Source organism: Calypte anna, chromosome Z (genome assembly GCF_003957555.1).
Source record: "Calypte anna isolate BGI_N300 chromosome Z, bCalAnn1_v1.p, whole genome shotgun sequence".
Taxonomy (NCBI): Eukaryota; Metazoa; Chordata; class Aves; order Apodiformes; family Trochilidae; genus Calypte; species Calypte anna.
In genome coordinates this window covers 26280845-26300007 of record NC_044274.1, presented here as the reverse complement: position 1 = coordinate 26300007, position 19163 = coordinate 26280845, and the positions used below count along the sequence as shown (strand labels likewise).

Sequence of the window (19163 nt, the reverse complement as noted above, 5' to 3'; positions counted from 1 at the left end):
TGGGGTAAGACTGCACTGTTTATTTGCTGGATTTCAGAGGCTTAGAGCAGATCTCAAAAAACAGAAAGTACCACAGGCACATCTTAGACCACTGGCAGTGGAGAGACTGTCCAGGTGTGGTCCTGGAAACAACAGGCAGGCAGCAAGGTGGAGAACAGGCCTGGAGGGAGGGCAGCATCATGCCTACTGCACTTGGCTCAGACCCCCCACCCAGCTCTGCCAGTTTTCTATGTCCTACTTAGAAATGTCTGCAGTTTCCAATTCCGCAGAGGCAGAACTATAAATCTACGCAAAATGTACGATTTGCCAGGCCTACTGACTACCACTCTTTTCACTCTCCATGGCAACTTCCAATTAGTTGCATGGCATACCACATTTGAGTTCAAAAGTCATCAGACATGGTAAATATATAGCTTTTTTGTTGTGTTGCCAGATGGAAAGTCACACTTTTGTGAGCAAGACACTGAAACATGTCTAGACAGACACAATTAATGTAACCCTGCATAACCATCGGAGATCAAAATTTTGTGCCAACTGATGACCCAGAAGAACAGTCAGTCCAGTTACAAAGTTTTCTGTCTGATTCAATGGTCCTTGCATTGTATTGTGAGATCCTTCCTGCCAAAATATTTTAATGCTTATAAAAGATTCTCTAAATACAAACACAAAATACAACCCTACATAGGCAAAACAGCTATTTCCAACTGGAAATGCAAGGAGAGACTGCAGGAGGACGACAGCCTCAAAGCATTTCTAAGAAAGCCTGGGGAAAGGAAGAAGTCTCAGTCTTGCCTGCTTGGCCATTCTTAACAACTAAAAAATTTAGTAGAAGATAAGAAAACACTAGCTGCATCACCATTCTCATTATTCTGCTAGATCATTTCCTATCTGGAATTTTTCTTACTGCCTCCTTCCTGCAATCTCTTAACACATTTACAACCTGGCAAGTGCCTACTAAGTTACGAACTCATACAAGTCATCTACAACTCCTTTTTCCCCTGCTGCAACATAGCAGAACACACCAGCAGGAAGATTTCATTTTAAGGTCTCTCTCAGATACTGCCTGACTTTAGGGTATTCAACAAGATCCTTGCACGGGCCCCTTGGTATACTCATCAAGGTATCAGTGCCAGGTCATGAGTCTACTGGGAATACATTTTTGTCCTGCCAAGAATAAAGCATTCCCAGTCAACATGGATGTTGTTTATGGATGTGTCAAATTCAAGAAAAAACCTCAAGTGCCTTCATGTCCATTGAAACATTCCATCAAGAAAGAAGAAAGGAGAAAATAAAAGTGCTGAATACCCTGGTAAAAAGTACTTATGCTTGGCTGGAACAGGATGTGTCTCAAATTAGGCGCCTTAGTCTGCAGTACCAGAAATTTGTTAACCTAAATATAACTTCTACAATATGGAACTTGCAGATAGTTTACAATTCTACTAGTTAGCATAGTAGTGTGGAAAAGTGATTTCTACAGAAAGCACATAAGAAGGCTTTTAATGCTGAACACTGCTATGGGAAACCTTGATTGTTGTGAAACATTAAATGAAGAATTGCTCCTGTCCTGAATTTCTGCTGATGGGCTCTACCAATGAGAACTCTGGGAGCTTTACAACACGGTGCTGGATTCCAGACTTAGAAGAAAATCCACACCTGCAGACAGAAGATAGGCTACTTCTATGGATGAGACTGTTCTGCTACAAACCCATTTGCAGACTTCACAAATAAATGCTTCCAAACCACACTAAAATCTGAAGAATGACTGTGTCCTGCTGCTTTATTTCTGTTTCACTATATTTCAATTAACTGAGAAGAACCTGACAGTTCTGCAGCAACAGGACAAAATGGGAAAGCAGCAGAGGGAAAAGCTGACAAGGCTTTTGTCTCCGTGAGGACGGGACTGCAGGAAGGCAGCAAGCAGGGTGGCTGGTTAATACGACATTCTCTGACAAACAGAGATATTCAAAATCAAATGGATTTTGCCCCTATCCTTGCAGCTGCTGTCCCCTGCACAGTGTCTGCTGTCTGGAGACAGGTCCAAAGGTTGGTCCGACTGCTGGATGTGTGCACTGACTGCAGCCAACATTGGAATACTCCCAAACACTGGCATATGAATTTTGCCCCTTGACCACAGATTCAGTGTGCACCATTCACTTGTTGCCCATCTCCCTCCTTTGCCCCAGCAAACACAGTTACTAGGAAAAATAATTTTTATTCTGAATTCTGGTCCTATTTCTTTGGTGAGTGAGGAGGCTGCAAGGGGGAAGAACCAAGATCACTCCTGGTCCACAAACAGTGCCAGCACCTGTTTTCCCATACAAGCACGTAGTAAGAGCAAAGAGCTAAATCCACTTTATTCCTGAAGATACTACAGTCACTTCAGATCATTCTGCACTGTAGCACTTGCAGAGAGGAGAATGCACTTCAGTTTTTTTTAAAACTATTTTTGTGCATCTGTGATGGTAAAAATTTCATTGTGATATCTAAGACTCCATTTATCCAGGAGAGCAGTTAAGAACTGTCGGTATTTTTTAGTATAGCTGTAGCTAAACAAGTTACAGTAAGCTTTTCCAGTGTGCTAGACAGACCTTCTGCTGACTTGCTGAGAGGAGACTTCAGGATAAGGAGACTAAGCATTCAGCCTGATTTGGCTGGCACACTGGTTAGGTAGAAAAATACCCTGTCCACACAGCTCACAGGAACTGTGCTTGAGCCCCTCTGGCAGTAGCAATCACATTTAGTACAGTTGTATTTCCATTACACAGAGAGTCTCCACTCCAAAATTTATGTACAGTTTAATCCGATTATTTTACTTCCCCATTTCTGCTTGACAAACTGTACTTGCTGTGTCCCTGGCTGGAAATCCATGCTAATCAACTTAAGGCCTAGTAGATAAAGCAAAGGGGTTTTTTTCTCTCTGTTGTCAGCAAGCCACATTTCATGACTATACTCAAGCCCCCACTAAAGTCACTGGCCATCTTCTTGAAATCCAGGAGCAAATAACAGGAACAGGAAAAAGCTGCAGCTTAAGTGAAGACAGAGAACACCAGTGGAGGTGCTCCCACCAGGACCCCATTGGTGTGGGGGAGGCCAGTGTCTCTATACAGTGTTTATGCAAATTACTTTGTTGATGGGTTTTATCTGCCCACACACAAATGACAGTTATGATTATTTTAACCACAGAATTTTTTTTCTTGCATCAAGCAAAACAAATACTCAGCAACTGCCAGACTATTAAGCAAATGGTATGAGATATTGATTCTGCAGCAGCAATGATCATTTTTACTTAATGCCTTACAAGCTTAAGTGTCCCTAGGCGAGCTACAAGTTGCACCTATGAAAAAAGCACTTCAGAAATGAAATGCCACAGCTGCCTCAGGGCACATTCACCATTAAATAAAGTACAAACATAAGAAAAGAAAAATACACCCTTCCCAGCCTGAATTTTTAGAGGCATTTTGGACAGGTTCAAAATACAATAACCAGATTAGGTATTAGATAGCTATCTCTTAGAAAAGGTGGAACAAGTACTGAAGCAACTAAAAAAACAGTATCTTTCTCATGAAGTTTACCACATAGCTCATGCAGTAGAAACTGCTGCACAAACACACCTAGTTAATGTATAACTGTACTGAGCTTTGGCTTAAAACCTGGCTGTTGATAAAAGCAGCTTGTCAAGACATCAACTGTCTCTGGTTGGAAAGCTAATGCCTCACACAACAATGCCATTTGTAATTGAACTGTGGCTCTACTTAGTCGCTCAGGAGGCACATGTAGCATTTGAGTCATCAAAATCATGGCAATTCCCACTCCTGTAACTCTTACCCAGTTCAAATCTGCAATCAACCTTCTCAACCAAAGATCACTCTTCAAATTCTTTCTTCACTAAAATTTTTCTACAAGCCCCCAAGCAAGTCACGTCACTATTATGTGTCTCATATTCCTGACTGAACTGAGGGCTTCTTAACGATGAAGTTAATCTGAAATTTAAAGAACCTCATCATCTGAAGAACAACAGCAAAAGAGAAAGGAAGGTTAGAAGAACTTCAGTCCTTTTCCTTCTCACAGGCAAAATTTGTGACGACCCTTAAAATCACATAATAAGGGTAAGAATGAAGGCTCAGAACTAAACCCTGCCCGGGACCTACAAAGCAAATGCCATGTCTTGTGAAGGAAGGTGCTTACCGCCTGAGGGCATTCGTCAGCTCAGCAGTCAGCTCACTCTCGCTGTAGGGTCTCAGCTCAGAAAGTGTTAAAGGTGTTGCGGTGCCATCACTACATTCCTGAGAAACGAGAAGAGGTCATCTTATCTGAGATTACTTAACATTTCAATGGGAAAAGTCTGAAAACCCCTTAGTTCACAGCTACTTTCAAAGTGGAAGAGAAATAAACATCACAATGTCACAACAACATTGTAATCTAATCAACATACCAAGAGACGGCAGGATTAACACTTCACAAATCCTTCTAAATGTTCCCTAAACCACCACAGTTGCAGAATGCTGCTACAGTGTGAGAAACTGCTGGTGCCCCGTATTACATTTGACACCACATTTGACACAAAAAAGGACCAGATCAGATGCTCTGTCAGAAACACTTAAGATGTTTTTCTAGGTATTACTATTTTTTCATGCAGCTTATTAATGTAAATGCAGAAATTTTTACATAAAAATGCTTATTTTACATAATCCTATATGCTTATTTTACATAAACAAAGGGGGGAAAAGTCCTCATTTTCAAATCATATCAAACTGCCTTGGAAGAAGAAACTGCCATTACAATGCTCTAACTGGTACATAAAAAGATCTATCTTTTCATATTTTGTGTTTGTACAGGGGAAGGATGGCATTTTGTTTAGACTTTCTCCCACTGTTTCCAGTGAGTGACAACAGGCAAGACACAACACGTTAACAACAGGAGCTTTTACGGTTGTAAAGAATTGCTTTGTTGTACTCTAATCTTATTTTAGCCCATGCTTAACAGTAATTCTGCAAAGTCCTCTTAAGTCACAGTATGGAAAGAACAACTAACAAATGAACAACTAACAAATGAAAGAACAACTAACAAATACAGAAAAGACATACATATAGATCAAAGAGGAGAATTATTAACATGTCAAAGACTGTTATAAGGGGGGCAGGGGTACAACAAATCCCGTTCACACAGATACTGGAAACTTGCTAGGCTCCTGACCTTTCCCAGTTTATCTTTGCTTCCACTGCTGGTTGAGCTAAGAGACCTCATTCTCTGCTCTTTTTGTTCTTCCACTTCAGACTTCAAGTGCTCAATATGGACAAGGTAGGCCTGTTCCTGGGCCTCTCGAGTGCTCAGTTTCAGTTCCAATGCCTTCTTCTCCTTCTCTAGCAGGTAAAGTTGTGCCTTGAGCTCTGCCATCTCCTCCTGTTGAAAAACATTATCAGCATGCTGCTTCATGGGACTACATACCTAAAAGAGCATGAGGTTAAACTAGGTTTTTATCTACTCCTTTTACTTGAATGTTCTTTCCATCACCCAGAAAGCCTTTCATAATCACAGTGTTTGTAAGAATGTGTTTGTAGTGATGCTTCTCTCAGCATTCACTCCTGGCCTTCCATGAAATACAGTTTGACAGGTATCCTGAAGCAGAAGGCTCTCAGTGTTTAACAACACTTTGGAAAAGCTTCTTCCATGAAATGCCCAGTTATTTGCTGAATTCAGGAAAACTCGGCATCCACCAAAAATTGACAGAAATATTCCTAAAACTTTAGTTACATTATTTATTAAAAAACCACCACCAAGCAAACAAAAGGCTGCCAAAGTAAGTTTAACAACCCAGAATCACATTCTCACTGTTGAACTTGCTGTGCCCTCAATCACCTCATGGGTAAATATGGAGTTCTTACATCCATTTTCTGCATTACATTTCTGTGCTAGACTTGTTCACCATGCAAACATCCTATAAGATAGAAGTTCTTGTTGCATGGGCAGGCTAGGGAAAAAAATCACTATTTTTTTTAAACAAAAAAAATATCCTAGCCGCAAGTTTATCAGAAGTATCTTACCTTATCCTTCAAACTAACACTCTTTGTATAACATGCATTATTAACAAAGATTACAGAAACACAAATCTTGGCACTTATTCAGACTAACTTTTGCTGTACAAAAGAATCCAGATTCCTAGCAAAAATTGGCTGTCTGGATTAAGTGTAAGCAGTGCACACAGGTATAGCACAGTTACAACTAGCAGGTGATCACAGGTAATCACTAGTTTATTCAGAATCACTAACCATGCAAAAATAAAATCCATATCCAAAAATCCCCAGGCTTAGGAAGGTTTGTATGAGCTTTAAAATCATTCATTTATTCATCTACTTGTTTATTAACTTGAAGGTTAGAAGCACAATCTGTTTCATACGATGGGGCTCACAGAAATTTAGTTGGTAGGCAAACTTACCATTACTTGCCTTTGTCAACAGTAAAAAATGCAAATAACACTAATAAATCATGACGGGGAAATTTAGTTACAGAAGTTTAACTGGACTGTCTTGTATACTTAGGTGTATGCATTTAGCTTCTTAAGCCTCTATTTCTAAAGCTGTTAATCTACTCAGCCTACTTAGTGAAGGCTGAGCAGTAATTTGAGTACAGCATTTTGCACCTAGGTGAATCAAAGATACTCCTGACAAAGGGCTATCTATGTGGGAGAGTCATGACAAGATGTCCCCAGGCTGGAAGCTGAAGCGAGGTAAATTCAGCCTTGGAGGAAGGGATGGTTTGTTTCTAAAAGAAAAGGGTGAATTGAACCGCTGCAACAATGAATCCGTGAACTAATTCTTCCCCTTACTCAAAGACTGGATGAATAAAGACTGGATGTTTAAACCACATGTCCCAGCTCAAAATATTTTTTGTGGATCAATGGTTAACTCCTCAGTTTCTGAAGTCAGTAAGCATATAAGAATTCACAACTTCACAGGTTTGCATCCTCGAACAGAAGACATATAATGGACTCCAAATTCACCCCCTTTATCTTAAGTTTCCTCAAGACAATGTGACTTTTAAGTACAGACCCTAAGTCAAAGCAGAGGAAAAATGGAAGAATTGTCAGCTAGTGTCTTAGGAAGGCTTCCAGGGACTGAACAAACTGGAAAGGCTGAAACAAAAAATTGAAACTAGCATTGAAGATTCTGCTTCGGACACTTACAGTCTCTGGGACAGGGTGGCAACCATCAGGCTTCATGTGGGAAAATATAAGTAGCTCAGGTTTACTTAAGAGGGTTAATAGGTCTTAATAGTCTTAAGACTAATAAGACCTATTAACCCTCTTAATTCTTTTAAGACTCTTAAGAGAGTTAAAAAGTCTTAAGAGAGTTAATAAGCAGTAATTTTTTCCATGAAAATATGTTTTCTAAAGGTACTGTCTAAATTTCATTTCAATGACATCATCTTTGTATACTTGCAATTTTTGTTCTAATTACAGAATGCTGGTGAGACATTTTGCGGTATAACCTACGTGTTTTTTCAGAGTGTGAGCACAAAGCCCAAGCAGCATTTGTAAAACGAAACTCTGAAGGAGGAAGTAGCTAGTGGTCACTCTTCCAGATGACTGCATAAGACTTATCCAACCCATGCAAATTCACAAGCTTCAAGCAACAGAACTAGCAGTCATTTCAAAACCAGTTAATTGAATATTAAGGAATATTGTATACCTGCAGTCATACTGTAATTCTGAATTTGGGTGAAAACTTGAATGAAAATTAAACACTGTGGACTCAATGTAATTAGAAAAACCACAAATTAAACCTTAAAATTAAGATTTGCATTGAATGTGGTCATGTCAGAAGAATAAACCAGCAAGGCTTATTCTTATAAGGACCCTTACATGGCAAAAAGTCCTGAAAGTCATGAAAAGAGACACCAGAAGGATCACAATATATATTGTGGACAAGCCAAGCTGGAATATACCAGCCTTCAGAGGCAAAACAAATGTTAGAGCAGAGAAATGCCATAGTCTGTTTAACTGTATTATACTGTATACATCTCTAAGAGTAAGAAGTTATGTAATAAAGGTGAACAACAGGATTCTTAACATACTTTCACAGAGAGACTGTAGCCTAAATGCACTTTATGGGTAACATTATCATCACTTGTACACAAAAGAGGAAAATCCTTCAGTGTAGAAAGCCGAGCCTCCTTATCTAGATTAAATCCTCTGAAATGCAGAAAGGCTGTAAAACACGAATTATTTACACCCAGCAGAAGTCATCTCCTTGCTAACTGGGGCATGACAACTGACCTCAAAGCAGGACTACTGAATGATGACAAACCACAGATGAGAATATATTTGGAAGCATGATTAATTATTGCTTGAAGCAAGGAATTGGATTTTGTACAAGTACTGGCAGATCACTATGTCTTACACTCTGGGTTGGTTAAAAAAAAACCAACAGGCAAACACAGAAACCATCCCCAAACCATCATTTTTATGGTACCGTATTCTCTTGGTACCAAAGCATGCAGTGTGTAGCTGTGTCATTTGTAATACTCCATGCATAAAAGTAAGGCAGGAGTTTTTAATTTCTGTAGCAGGAGAGCGCTTACCAACAAATCTATTCCAAACTTTAACAAACTTGAGTTATATCCCTTTCAGAAACATGGGGATTTCCTGTGGTTGTGCATTCCAGTGAAGTACAACAAATTATAATGAATAGAAGTATTGTCAGTTTCTCTGTATCAGAAAGGAATGAAGGTGACTTCAGCCACCTGTGTAAAATGTGTGTTTATTCCAGTATGCACTGAACACAAACCAATCAAGAAGAAAGATTTCTTCTTCTTAGGGACAATTTCTGCAGTCAAAATCCAACGTGCTAGGTCTAGCCAAAAGTTACAAGCAGACACCACATATCCAAACCAAGTCAGCTGATTTTTTAGTGAACAAACTGATTACGAGTACTCAAAATATTGCCAGAAATTATGATGTGCAAGTGTTGGTGCTCCTGATGAGTCGGAGGATACAAGAGTGATAATCACAGGGGACAGCTCTGCATTTCTTTTTATCAATTTAAAGACAGGTAAGAATAGTGTACAAGACATTTCAGGGAAGATCTTGACATGAAAAAGGAGGAGTGTGATATCTGAAATATACATCTAATTATCTATAAATATATTCCAATACATTTTGTGTGGTTTAATTATGAGGAATATATCACTGTTGGTAACAATATATTCAAAGGACTGACTAACTTTTGAATTTTCTGACTGTTAGCAGGCAATCTATTTTTCTGATTTTTCTATTTTTGTCATTATGAAAAGGCAGCAACACTGAAAACATGACTAATTATCATGACTAAGTTAGCAGACACTCAACAGTAGCACTTCTGAAGAAAAATCTATAGATTTACGAGTTTACAAAATGATTAAGATTTGCTGTCCCACATAATACCACCCTCTGACATATCTGCCATTATTTGACTAAAATAAGACTTGCTAACACCCCAAAAATAAACTTACATAAATTGAAACAAGCCCCAGACCATTTCTAAATGCAGACACATGCTTGAATTGCCTTTAAGATGTCCTTACAGTTTAGCTCAAGTCTCCCAAAGTCACTCGAGAAGCCAGATTTAAAATTATATAATCTCTATTCTTGGTCAATAAACGTCAGTTTTTCTAGATCACGTCTTTAGAACAGGATTTATAAACCAGGCCTGAGGTAGCAAGAGTCTTCTCTGAAAAACTCTCTTGCTGCAAGTCATTACAACCACACTCCTTGCTTGGGGTCTGACTGAGCTACAGATTGCAACACAGTACATAGAGCAGCTCCGGACTTGTGACTGAGTGCTGGAGAGCATTAGGTATGATGGCTTCTGACAGACCATCCCTCCTCCCGTGGCAATATTAAAAGGAGGTGAAATTTTCTGCTTCAGTTCACAAATATTCAAGATGCACATTTGCAAGCTTGTAAGTAAAGTAATAAACTGTCTCTTGGGAAGTGCTGTATCATGCTTTCAGTCACCCTCAAGCAACTCAGCTGCTCAGGGAGAGCATCTGGTTTTTCAAGGAGAGCACTCCAAGTTTGGAGCCACGGATGACGTCCTTGCCTAATTCAAAACATACATAGTTTGTCACTATTGATACACTACTTTCTGACTACTGGATTTTCACCCCCGATCATTTGTTTCAACAAAGTTATCCTTTATTACCCAGTGATCACTGGGTAATGAAAACCTCCCATTTGTGTGACTGAGAATGCTTTGTAGCACTAGGGCACTGTCAGCAGTGCAGTTAGCCTGTTGGATATAAATAAAATACCTTCATTGCCATAAGTTCCTGCATCAATACCGCATTTTCCAGGTCCAGCCTCTGGCTGTCTCCACGAGGTTTAACGTCATAACTAAGGGGATCAATGTGGATGCTTTCCAGTTCCAGCATTGTCAGTTTCACTGCTGCCCTGTCATTTTTCAACTGCTGGATGTAATCCTTCAGCCGCTGCTCATCCTCCTTTGTAAATTCCGTATCACAACTGCTTGCAGTTGAGCTGGTAGTACTGGAAAGGGAAAGAACAGTATTTTAAAAATAACATTTTGAACAAAATCAGTATTTTAATATCAAACACTCTCCCAATACTTCATCAACACATCTGAATCTTGCTTAAAAGTTCATGGAAAGGACACCAGTAGCATGAATTGGACACTGCAGTGTTCAGACGATTCAAAGGGGTGTGACAAATTCAGAAAATAAATAAATTCTCTAAGCAGCATGAGAAAACTGAATAATGTGACTTCCCTGCCAAGCCAGCTATTTAGTGGCATATAACTGAATTATGTTTTCCGGAATGGTGTCTTCTGAAAAAGATCTTTTTTTTTTTTTTTTTTTTTTTTTTAAATTAAAAAAATTAAAAGCTGTTTAAGAGTTCTTAGCAGTAGTCTAACTCGGCAAGCTTCTCTCTGCTTCTCAGCCACTGAGTCTTCATATTCTTTGGGAAGAAACATCTACTAAGAAAAAAGAACTAGCCCATCCCTCATTTATCTCTGCTGGTGGCAACAGCAGTTATCATCTCTGATACTTTCAATAACTTGTAGGAATCAACCTGAACAAAATTCTGCTGGCAGATGTTAGGAGGTAACATCTTTCAATTCATGTGAAGCTGCATTGCCCAATACACTGACATTCCTTCAGGTCTAGACTGGTTTAAAACCAACCCATAACTTAACAGTTTTTATACATGAAAAGTCATGATCAGACTTGGTGGACTTGTATCTAAAGCTACCAAACAAATGGCTGTCTAGCAGTCTGCCCCACAGATATTTACACAGATACCACAGCAAGGGAGAAGTAATGTCTTAAGAGCAAGGGTGGCTCGGTGCTGCCTGCCCACTACACACATGCCAGTGTTGCAGGGGCCAGAGACTGAATATAGTTGCAGTCACACTAAAAGGAAAATAAAATGCCATGTTGTTTCTATAACCTCACTCAAAGCTGCCTGTTGTCTCCTGAGGTCCTGTAATCAGCTGCTGGGTGAGGGATAAGTCATCCATTAACTGTGCTTGTCTGGAATGCTAGATGATCTCAGTTATCAGCAGGGGAATAAATCACTTTCTGTCTCAAATTGCACTGCTGTTCAACATTTTTGTAGAATAAAAAAAAAAGCCCCACCCGCTACATGCTGTGAAAGTCAGGACGATTTCCTAAAATCCATTATACATGTGAAAAAGGGTAAGAGAATCAAGACAGACTTTATTTTTCTGTTTCTTTCGGTTCTACCTAAGCCAAAGCTACATAGGTTTCTAATTACAGTTATTTGCTGCAGTTCTACGTCAATTTCCTATTATTTCCTTCCTTTTGTTTGGGATAATAGGTGCCATATTTACCACAAGTGTACACCAGTCTTAGCTTTTATTTTCAATCATTTCAACTTTCAGTGAAGTTAAAACAGTACACAGAAACCCTTCCAGGTTGAATAAAATTTTTATTCATACATGGTTCTTCCTTAGAGAATCTTGAATCAATGTATCTTGCTTTACTGAGTTGTCTCTCTGAAGTATTTAGTGATATAAAAATCATGGGGATATACAATGTGAGAAATATTTAATTCTGTACTGAAGTAATCTTGTAAGTTTCCCCAGCAACCAATGACAGCAACTGCACAGCTTTTCTGGATTAAATGTAAACCAGCTGTTGCTGGAGGAAGGACAGCTTTTAAAGCCTACACAGGCTCTGCATCTTGGGACACAAAGAACTCATCTCAGTTTTCACTTGCAATGGGAAGAAAACCGAGGTCTCCCTCCTACTAGCAATTAAAAGCTGAGCAAAAATGCTGAAAATCTATTGTTTCACTGTGCTGGACCTCATACTGGAAATTCAGAGGTTCTGGCCCTTAAGTATCTGTGGCTATGCAAGTATATTTCCAGGGACAGCAGCTCAAAGTGAGGAAGGTAGTCTGGCTGTTGCCTGTGATACTGAGACTGCTTTTACCTCAGTCCTGGTTGTCTGCCTGAAGCAGAGTTGGTTACTCCAGAGAACAGCTAGCAGGATGGTTTGTTTTTTTTTTTTCCAGCATGCAAAGGCACAGCAACCTTCACTCTTCCTCCCCATCCCCTGATTTAGTAGCAAGCCCCCACCCAGGAGACTAGAAGCAGTATGGGTTGCAGAAAGTTGGAGTACAAAAGCTCGCTTTAGACTGCTGTAAAAATGAGGCAGCTCCCATGGCACAGCTCTACCAGGGTGTGTTCCCCCAAAAGCCTCACCATACAGCCCTCCACAACCATCATGTCAGTCCACTGCTCTATTTAAAGGCCTGCAGCTGGTGAGCATATGATCCTGAATTTCAGATACTGCTCCCCCTTCTAACAGCAATCAGGACAAAGGAAAACAGACCTACAGTGTGCATATATAATGTATCTATCAAAAAAACCACACGAAACTGTTGCAAAAGATGTGCAGTTTCTCATTCCTGAAGCATGTAGGTAAGGGCAGAAAAAGGATCACAATTTCATCATACCTGGAACGAACACAACATCAATCTGCTCATTCTAACTGCTACTGCATTCAGAATAAGCAAAGAGATATTTTCTTCCCACTTGCTTCATCCCTCAAATCCTTCACAATGATGTCGTGCCTGGATGATGTAAAATAAATGTTCATATAGTCTGGGGAAATTACACGTGTTGGTATAGTACAATGTACAGTTTTATTTGCTGGCATGCACATGTGTGTTTGCAGGCACATGCATGTGTATAAAATGCAGTGCATGGCTATAAATGAGTCTCCCAACAGTGCCTCTGTGTGTCTAACTTCCGAACAGTACAAAATTCTGTCCATAAAAGCCTGTATAAACTTCCGTTCATCTGCTAAAAATCAAGTCAAAATCAAGTCTGCAATTCAGCAATGGTGCAGATAATACAAAAGCTGATAGAACTAAAATAATGCTGTCAGAACTGAACTCACAAAACTTGTCTGAATGTCTCCAAGTGACCTTGCACTTTAAAGAACAGATTTGATACACATTACACATGGGCCAAGCATCTTCTAGGTGGATGTTGTGGCTTGAGATTTGAAACAGCACAGTACCAAAAGACCATAACTTCCTGAGAAACTTTAAAAAATAGTAGCTAAAAGGCAAACAACAATGTCTTTGGCTGTAAGTCAGAGTAACTACCCTGCTTCCTTCTGATACTCATTCAGTCCAGCTAACATTAAGATATCACTTGGGCTATTTCTAAATAACTTATTCACACACGTCAGCTATGATAATCCTGTCTGTCGGCTACATATCTGAAATCTGGGGTGATTCTGATGTGAGATACAGTCCTACATTTGGCTGAGTTCAGACATTTTGTGACACTACATAAGAATGAACATATTTCCCTGTTCATGTAAGAGACTAGGTCTTTGCCCCCATTAATCCAGATATAAAGTTGGGCTCACTAGCACTGCAGGGAACAGAATCCACCATTTTCAGTCAGTGTTACCACTGGAGTCCTTCTTTTTTGTTTCCAGTTTTTTAAGGTGCAGTCAGTCAAAACGTGTTGGCAGTATATGTTCTATAGGCAACTTCTATCCATTAAAATAACTATGACTCGAAGCTACCCTGCAAACCTATTTCTATTTTCAAAAAATGCACTGGCAGCATTTAATGCTGCTGCCAGCCAAATGAGTTGAGATGTCTGCTATTATTTTTATTCACTTCACCAGTAATGACCTCTGTGATGTTCTTTCATTGCATTTAATTTCTTTTCATTTCAGTTGCTCCTTTTACAGTCTTTAACCACTTGCCACCAGTGACTCACCAAGCATTTATTCTCTGTAATGTGTTCAGTGATTTGATATTAAGAATCTCATTTTAAATGCCAAAGCTAGCAATGGGTCAACAATTCCATTTCAAGTCCCTGTTCTACAGGATTTCAAACAGCAGAGCCACTCACCAAAAGCCTCGGCAAAGGAGTTCTCATCATCCCACTACTTCTTTACTCAATTGGTTTCAAAGCGAAAAGGTAGCAATATATGTATGCAAACCTAAAATAGCTATGGCAAAAGATGAGTCTTGCAGATTTGGAATATGTTTGAACGCCATACTATAAAAATGTTTTAATTTCAGTGCAGTGGTCCCTAAGTGGTGGTTCATACAGCACTCACTAGTTGAGGTGGGCTTGTTCTACGCCAGCTTTATGGACTGCCAATTTTTTTAAAGACAAATAAAAAGCCAGTAAACTGGAAGGAACAGCTGGAAATCTGCAGTCTGCTTTCCTATCCCTGCTTAGATTGCTATTGTAACTGTAATAAGGAAATGGAAAAACCATCAACATCGCAGAGAATTGAAGATTTGTGGCAATGGGGCATCTGTCTAGAGCAGCGGGGAGCCCAGTAAGAGGGGGGTACATGGGGCTGAGAGAGCTGTAAATGGGCAGGGTGACTCCAAAAGACAGGAGGAGGGTCCTGGACAAAAAAAAACCAAACAGAAACCCAAACCAACCAACCAACAAACAAAAAAACCCCAAAAACAACAAAAGGGATCCAGGACAACAGCAAGAGGAGACCTGAAGACAAAACCTTCAATTGATTAAACCTGAGACAGTACACTTACTGACATAAATGTAGAAAACCACGTGCCTTTTGAACCAACAGAGATTTTCCATCTATGATCTGGCACAGTATTATAATTCAGTAAGATGAAGAGGGGAATGCCTCTATTTTGAGACAGAATCCTTAGTAAAGAGAAATCTGGAAATACCTCTACTACATATCACTTGAACACAACAGAAGGAAAGACTGGTATTTAATGGAGAACCATTTTCAATGATAAATATGTTTAGACAAAGACAAATCACATTGTGGGTGGTGGGAGGGGAGAGGGATAACAATGTGCAAGTTATGATCAGATAAGGATGTCCAGATGAGAAGTTCCTGGCTTGCTGTGTTCCCTGTGGGTGAGTGAGAGAAGATTCTAAATTCCACATATAGCAAAGCATATACCTTATTCAGTACACCTTGTTCCATGCCAGAAACAGTTATCCTACAGTGATAATAACTCAAGCTGAAACATCTCTCTTGCACACAGAATGCATGGATATGCATTTTTACACTTCATGACATAATTTATACTGATGAAATTTGAAATCCCACACTATTTTATTCACATTCTGCTGAAACTTTATCTACACAGCCAACATATTACATGCACTGGTACACACATTTCCATCTGACCATCAGAAGTTCATGGTAAACAATGAGCATAAGGGATGATACACACACCTCTCTCCCCTATCTTTCCCCTCAACAAAGCAAGAACTGTCAAGACTACAATCCTATCAAACAATTCAGTGAAAGGTAAACACCTTATCAGGAACACCATGCACACACCTGTCCCCTTCCTGGCCAATTTCCTCCTGTCAATACTCGGAAGTATCTAAATAATTTTCAAGGAAAAAAGAAGCCTTTACTACATACCACGAATTTCACAAGCAAGAAAAAACACTGAGGGTAGCTCTGAACAACCAGACATTACTCTTTCAAATAACAGAATGGAAAACAAACTCAGCCTAAGTAGAGGAGTTGCTATGTGTGTCCACTTACAACATATTAACATGCAGAGGTAGATGCATGCAGACTGAGGCAAGTTATCTATCTGAAACAGCTTTGTATAACTCAATTCCAAGGCCAGTAAATTCTTCTGAGACAATGAGTGATGAATGTGTTACTACTGCAGATGCTGTCACACTCTCTTCTGAATAGATATACATCTTTCTGGAATGAAAGTGCACCATGAAATGTATTCGAGTAAAATTTTTAAAATTACGCCGCATTTGGTCCCTTTTCCCCCAGGCCACCATTTTGCTTAGTTTTGAGTTATTCCATGCTAGTCACATGGTAGGAAATGAGATCCTTTGGAGAAGACACCAGCAAGAAGAGGAAATTATATACTACTAAAATAAATTTGCCAATGTGTCAAAAAATGACAGCATTTGAACAAAGAACTGGCTCAAAAATGGAATTAAAATGTTTTTGAATGAATCTGAGAAACCAAAATATCTTTTAAAAAGAAAAACATTAATCTATATTTATCCAGGATGCTTGCCAAGTATATAAGCACACAATCACTTCACACAGTAAATTACACTGAAGGCACACAATGACTCAAAATGAAGATGCTTGCAGATGTATGGAACACTTCTGCAACAATAGCTCATTTATGTTTATTTTACAGAAAAAGAGTGACATCAACCTCTTCCTGGAAGAATCCACTCTGTCATGAAGATAATTTGCCATTCCACATGTGAAAGCATAACTTGGGAAGAAGGAATTTTCAGGGGGTTAGAAGGGAATGAGAAGAAATGCTTTCAAATAAAATGGCTAGATTTGCAACATTTATTAAACAATTCTTGAGCACTCCAAAACAGTAAGGGAAGCATACTTCTGGTCTCTGGTTCTCAGTAGGTCAGTGCTGACTGCATACAATAGATGTGAATAAGAAATACATGCTTTGGGTTGCAATAAATCTGCAAGAAAGTCACTGAAGTAAAACAAATATAATGGTTTTGCCCCTTATGAGGAAGACCAAAGTTCAGAGTCACCCATTTGCAACAAACTCATACAGAAACCTTCTTGGCTGGAGTTGCTCAGAGTCTAAGGACAACCAGACCACTGAGGTAGAGTGACTTGTAAGTTAAAGCAAAGAAGCCACTCGACTCAGGTGAGGGAGGTAGTTCAGCAAATACAATACAACATAATTTTTGGGCTGAAAACAAACAAACATTTGAGCATCAGGCCAGATGAACTGCACTTACCTGGTGTGGCTGTTGGATGACAGGCTTTCCCAGGGCTGCACACTGCAGCCAGTGATTGCGTAGGCTCCCCCGCAGCTCCCATCCAGTTTCATCAGCAAGGCTTTTGCTGCATTCTCAGCTGTCTTTCTGCAGTCATGGGCTCTCTTAAGCATCTGGGTGATGTTTTCATCACCTACCTGGTCCCCTAGTTTTCAAGCAAACAATCTGTTTCAGAGCTGTGGAGAGGCTAAGGCAAGAAAATGCTTCTTATGTGTTCTCGGTTAATACTAAGACAAGGACAATACATTTCCAACCTGTAATGTAAAAGCAACTTCTCTTCTGCTTGAACACTGGTGGTGACTAAACTACTGGCCACCCTCCTGGCCATAAGCTCCAGGTACTTGTTGCTGGGTACATGTCTTAACTGATGCTTTATTTTAGCTAGCTTGCCTGCTTGTAGGGGTGTGCACTGGACACTAGGATTAGGCTAGGATACTCAAATTAGCAATATACTGGAAAAGCCTAGATTACAACTCTTACTCAAATTAATGACGTGTGGTCTTTTCCTGCGCTTTCTCTCACAAGCACCTTTACTTCAACTAATGGTTTGCCAGAACACCTCCTTACAGGTTACCCTTCCAGGTAGAAGAATTGCCTTCCTGTTTGGAAGCAGCCTTTCAGAGTTTACAAACCTAACAAACCAAAAGAAAACCAACACTAGTGTTTATTAATTTGCTGTAACTTCTAGTGATTATGTAGCATCTATGCAGCTGGTCAGCCCTACCTTCAGAAGAGACAGGACAGAAATGCCCACTGTCAGTATTATTATAGTCCAAACTTCAGCTGAGTGAAGTCATTAAAGTAAGGCATTTTAGTAGCTACACTGAAAGTCTTAACCAAACTACAATATTTTACCAAATACTATACAGAGAGTATAAAAACCCCTTCCAGCTTGTGCTATGTCAGATTTTAATTTCATGCTTATTTGAGTCAAAGACCACTTACCCCATACTTCACCCTTGCTAAATGAAGTGCAGGCTCTAGAAATAACATCAATGTGGAAGAAAGGAAGGGAAAGAGTTCTGTTAAGAGCAGCTGGATATGCTCAGCTCCAATTTGTGCAGAAGCATCTCCCATGAATTCTCCTCCCACAGATTTGATATTAAACTTGACTGGTCTTCAAACCAAGAATCTTCTATTTCACGTGGGTGTTTTAATCAAATTTCACAGAAAAATAAAGGTACGTGAACCAAACACAACTTCCTCCAAGCTATGTTATGTAATGGGAAATTTGCACTATTTTTATAGGGCTGCAACTGATAACACCACAATTAAAAGCTGTAGGCAGACACATATGAAAACTAAACTACACTCTTTCAGAAAATGGATGCAAGATGAAACCCTATGCAAACCCAAAATAGCTCTCCCTTTATACTGCCTTCATTAATAGAAAATCTGAGACTAAACTCAGTTTTGTTGGCCAGTGATGTATGCTAGCAGGAAAAGCTCCCTATCCCATTGTGGAAAAGAATGACTAGAGGCTGGAGGAAAGATGAATGAAAATCTTAAGATACGCACTCTAGATTTTAATGTATGGCACACACTGCACAGGCCAAGAAAACTATACAAGGGGCTGCTTCTAACAGTGGGACAGATCCAAACTAAGGGGCATGGCTAGCAGTACAACTGTGGGATGAGTACATCTGAAACAACAGGCTGAGCATGCCAGCCCTGTGGCTTTAAAGCCAGAGGGTCTCTCTGTCTCTCAAAGCTTTCCATTTACATGTTAGTGATTCCTGAGAAGCTAATGCTGCAATACTCTCAACTACACAGTTACTAAGCCTCAGCACAGCATGAAGAACTGTTTTCTCTCTTAGGGCTTCCTCTTGAAGATTATTGTGGCTATCTTCTCCTATCAGTAAAACA

At 39.6% G+C, this 19163-nt stretch overlaps 1 protein-coding gene across 2 annotated transcripts in view; it reads right to left on the bottom strand.

Annotated features, from left to right (window-relative positions):
- Window positions 1-19163, bottom strand: part of MCC (MCC regulator of WNT signaling pathway) — a 184897-nt gene that overhangs the window by 9121 nt on the left and 156613 nt on the right. For both annotated transcript variants that reach the window (XM_030467894.1, XM_030467896.1), the window contains 4 exons: window positions 17259-17442; window positions 10288-10522; window positions 5194-5400; window positions 4186-4283 (listed from right to left, as the gene is read on the bottom strand). In XM_030467894.1, the coding sequence (XP_030323754.1) occupies window positions 4186-4283; window positions 5194-5400; window positions 10288-10522; window positions 17259-17442 (724 nt within the window). The remainder of the gene's footprint in view (window positions 1-4185; window positions 4284-5193; window positions 5401-10287; window positions 10523-17258; window positions 17443-19163) is intronic.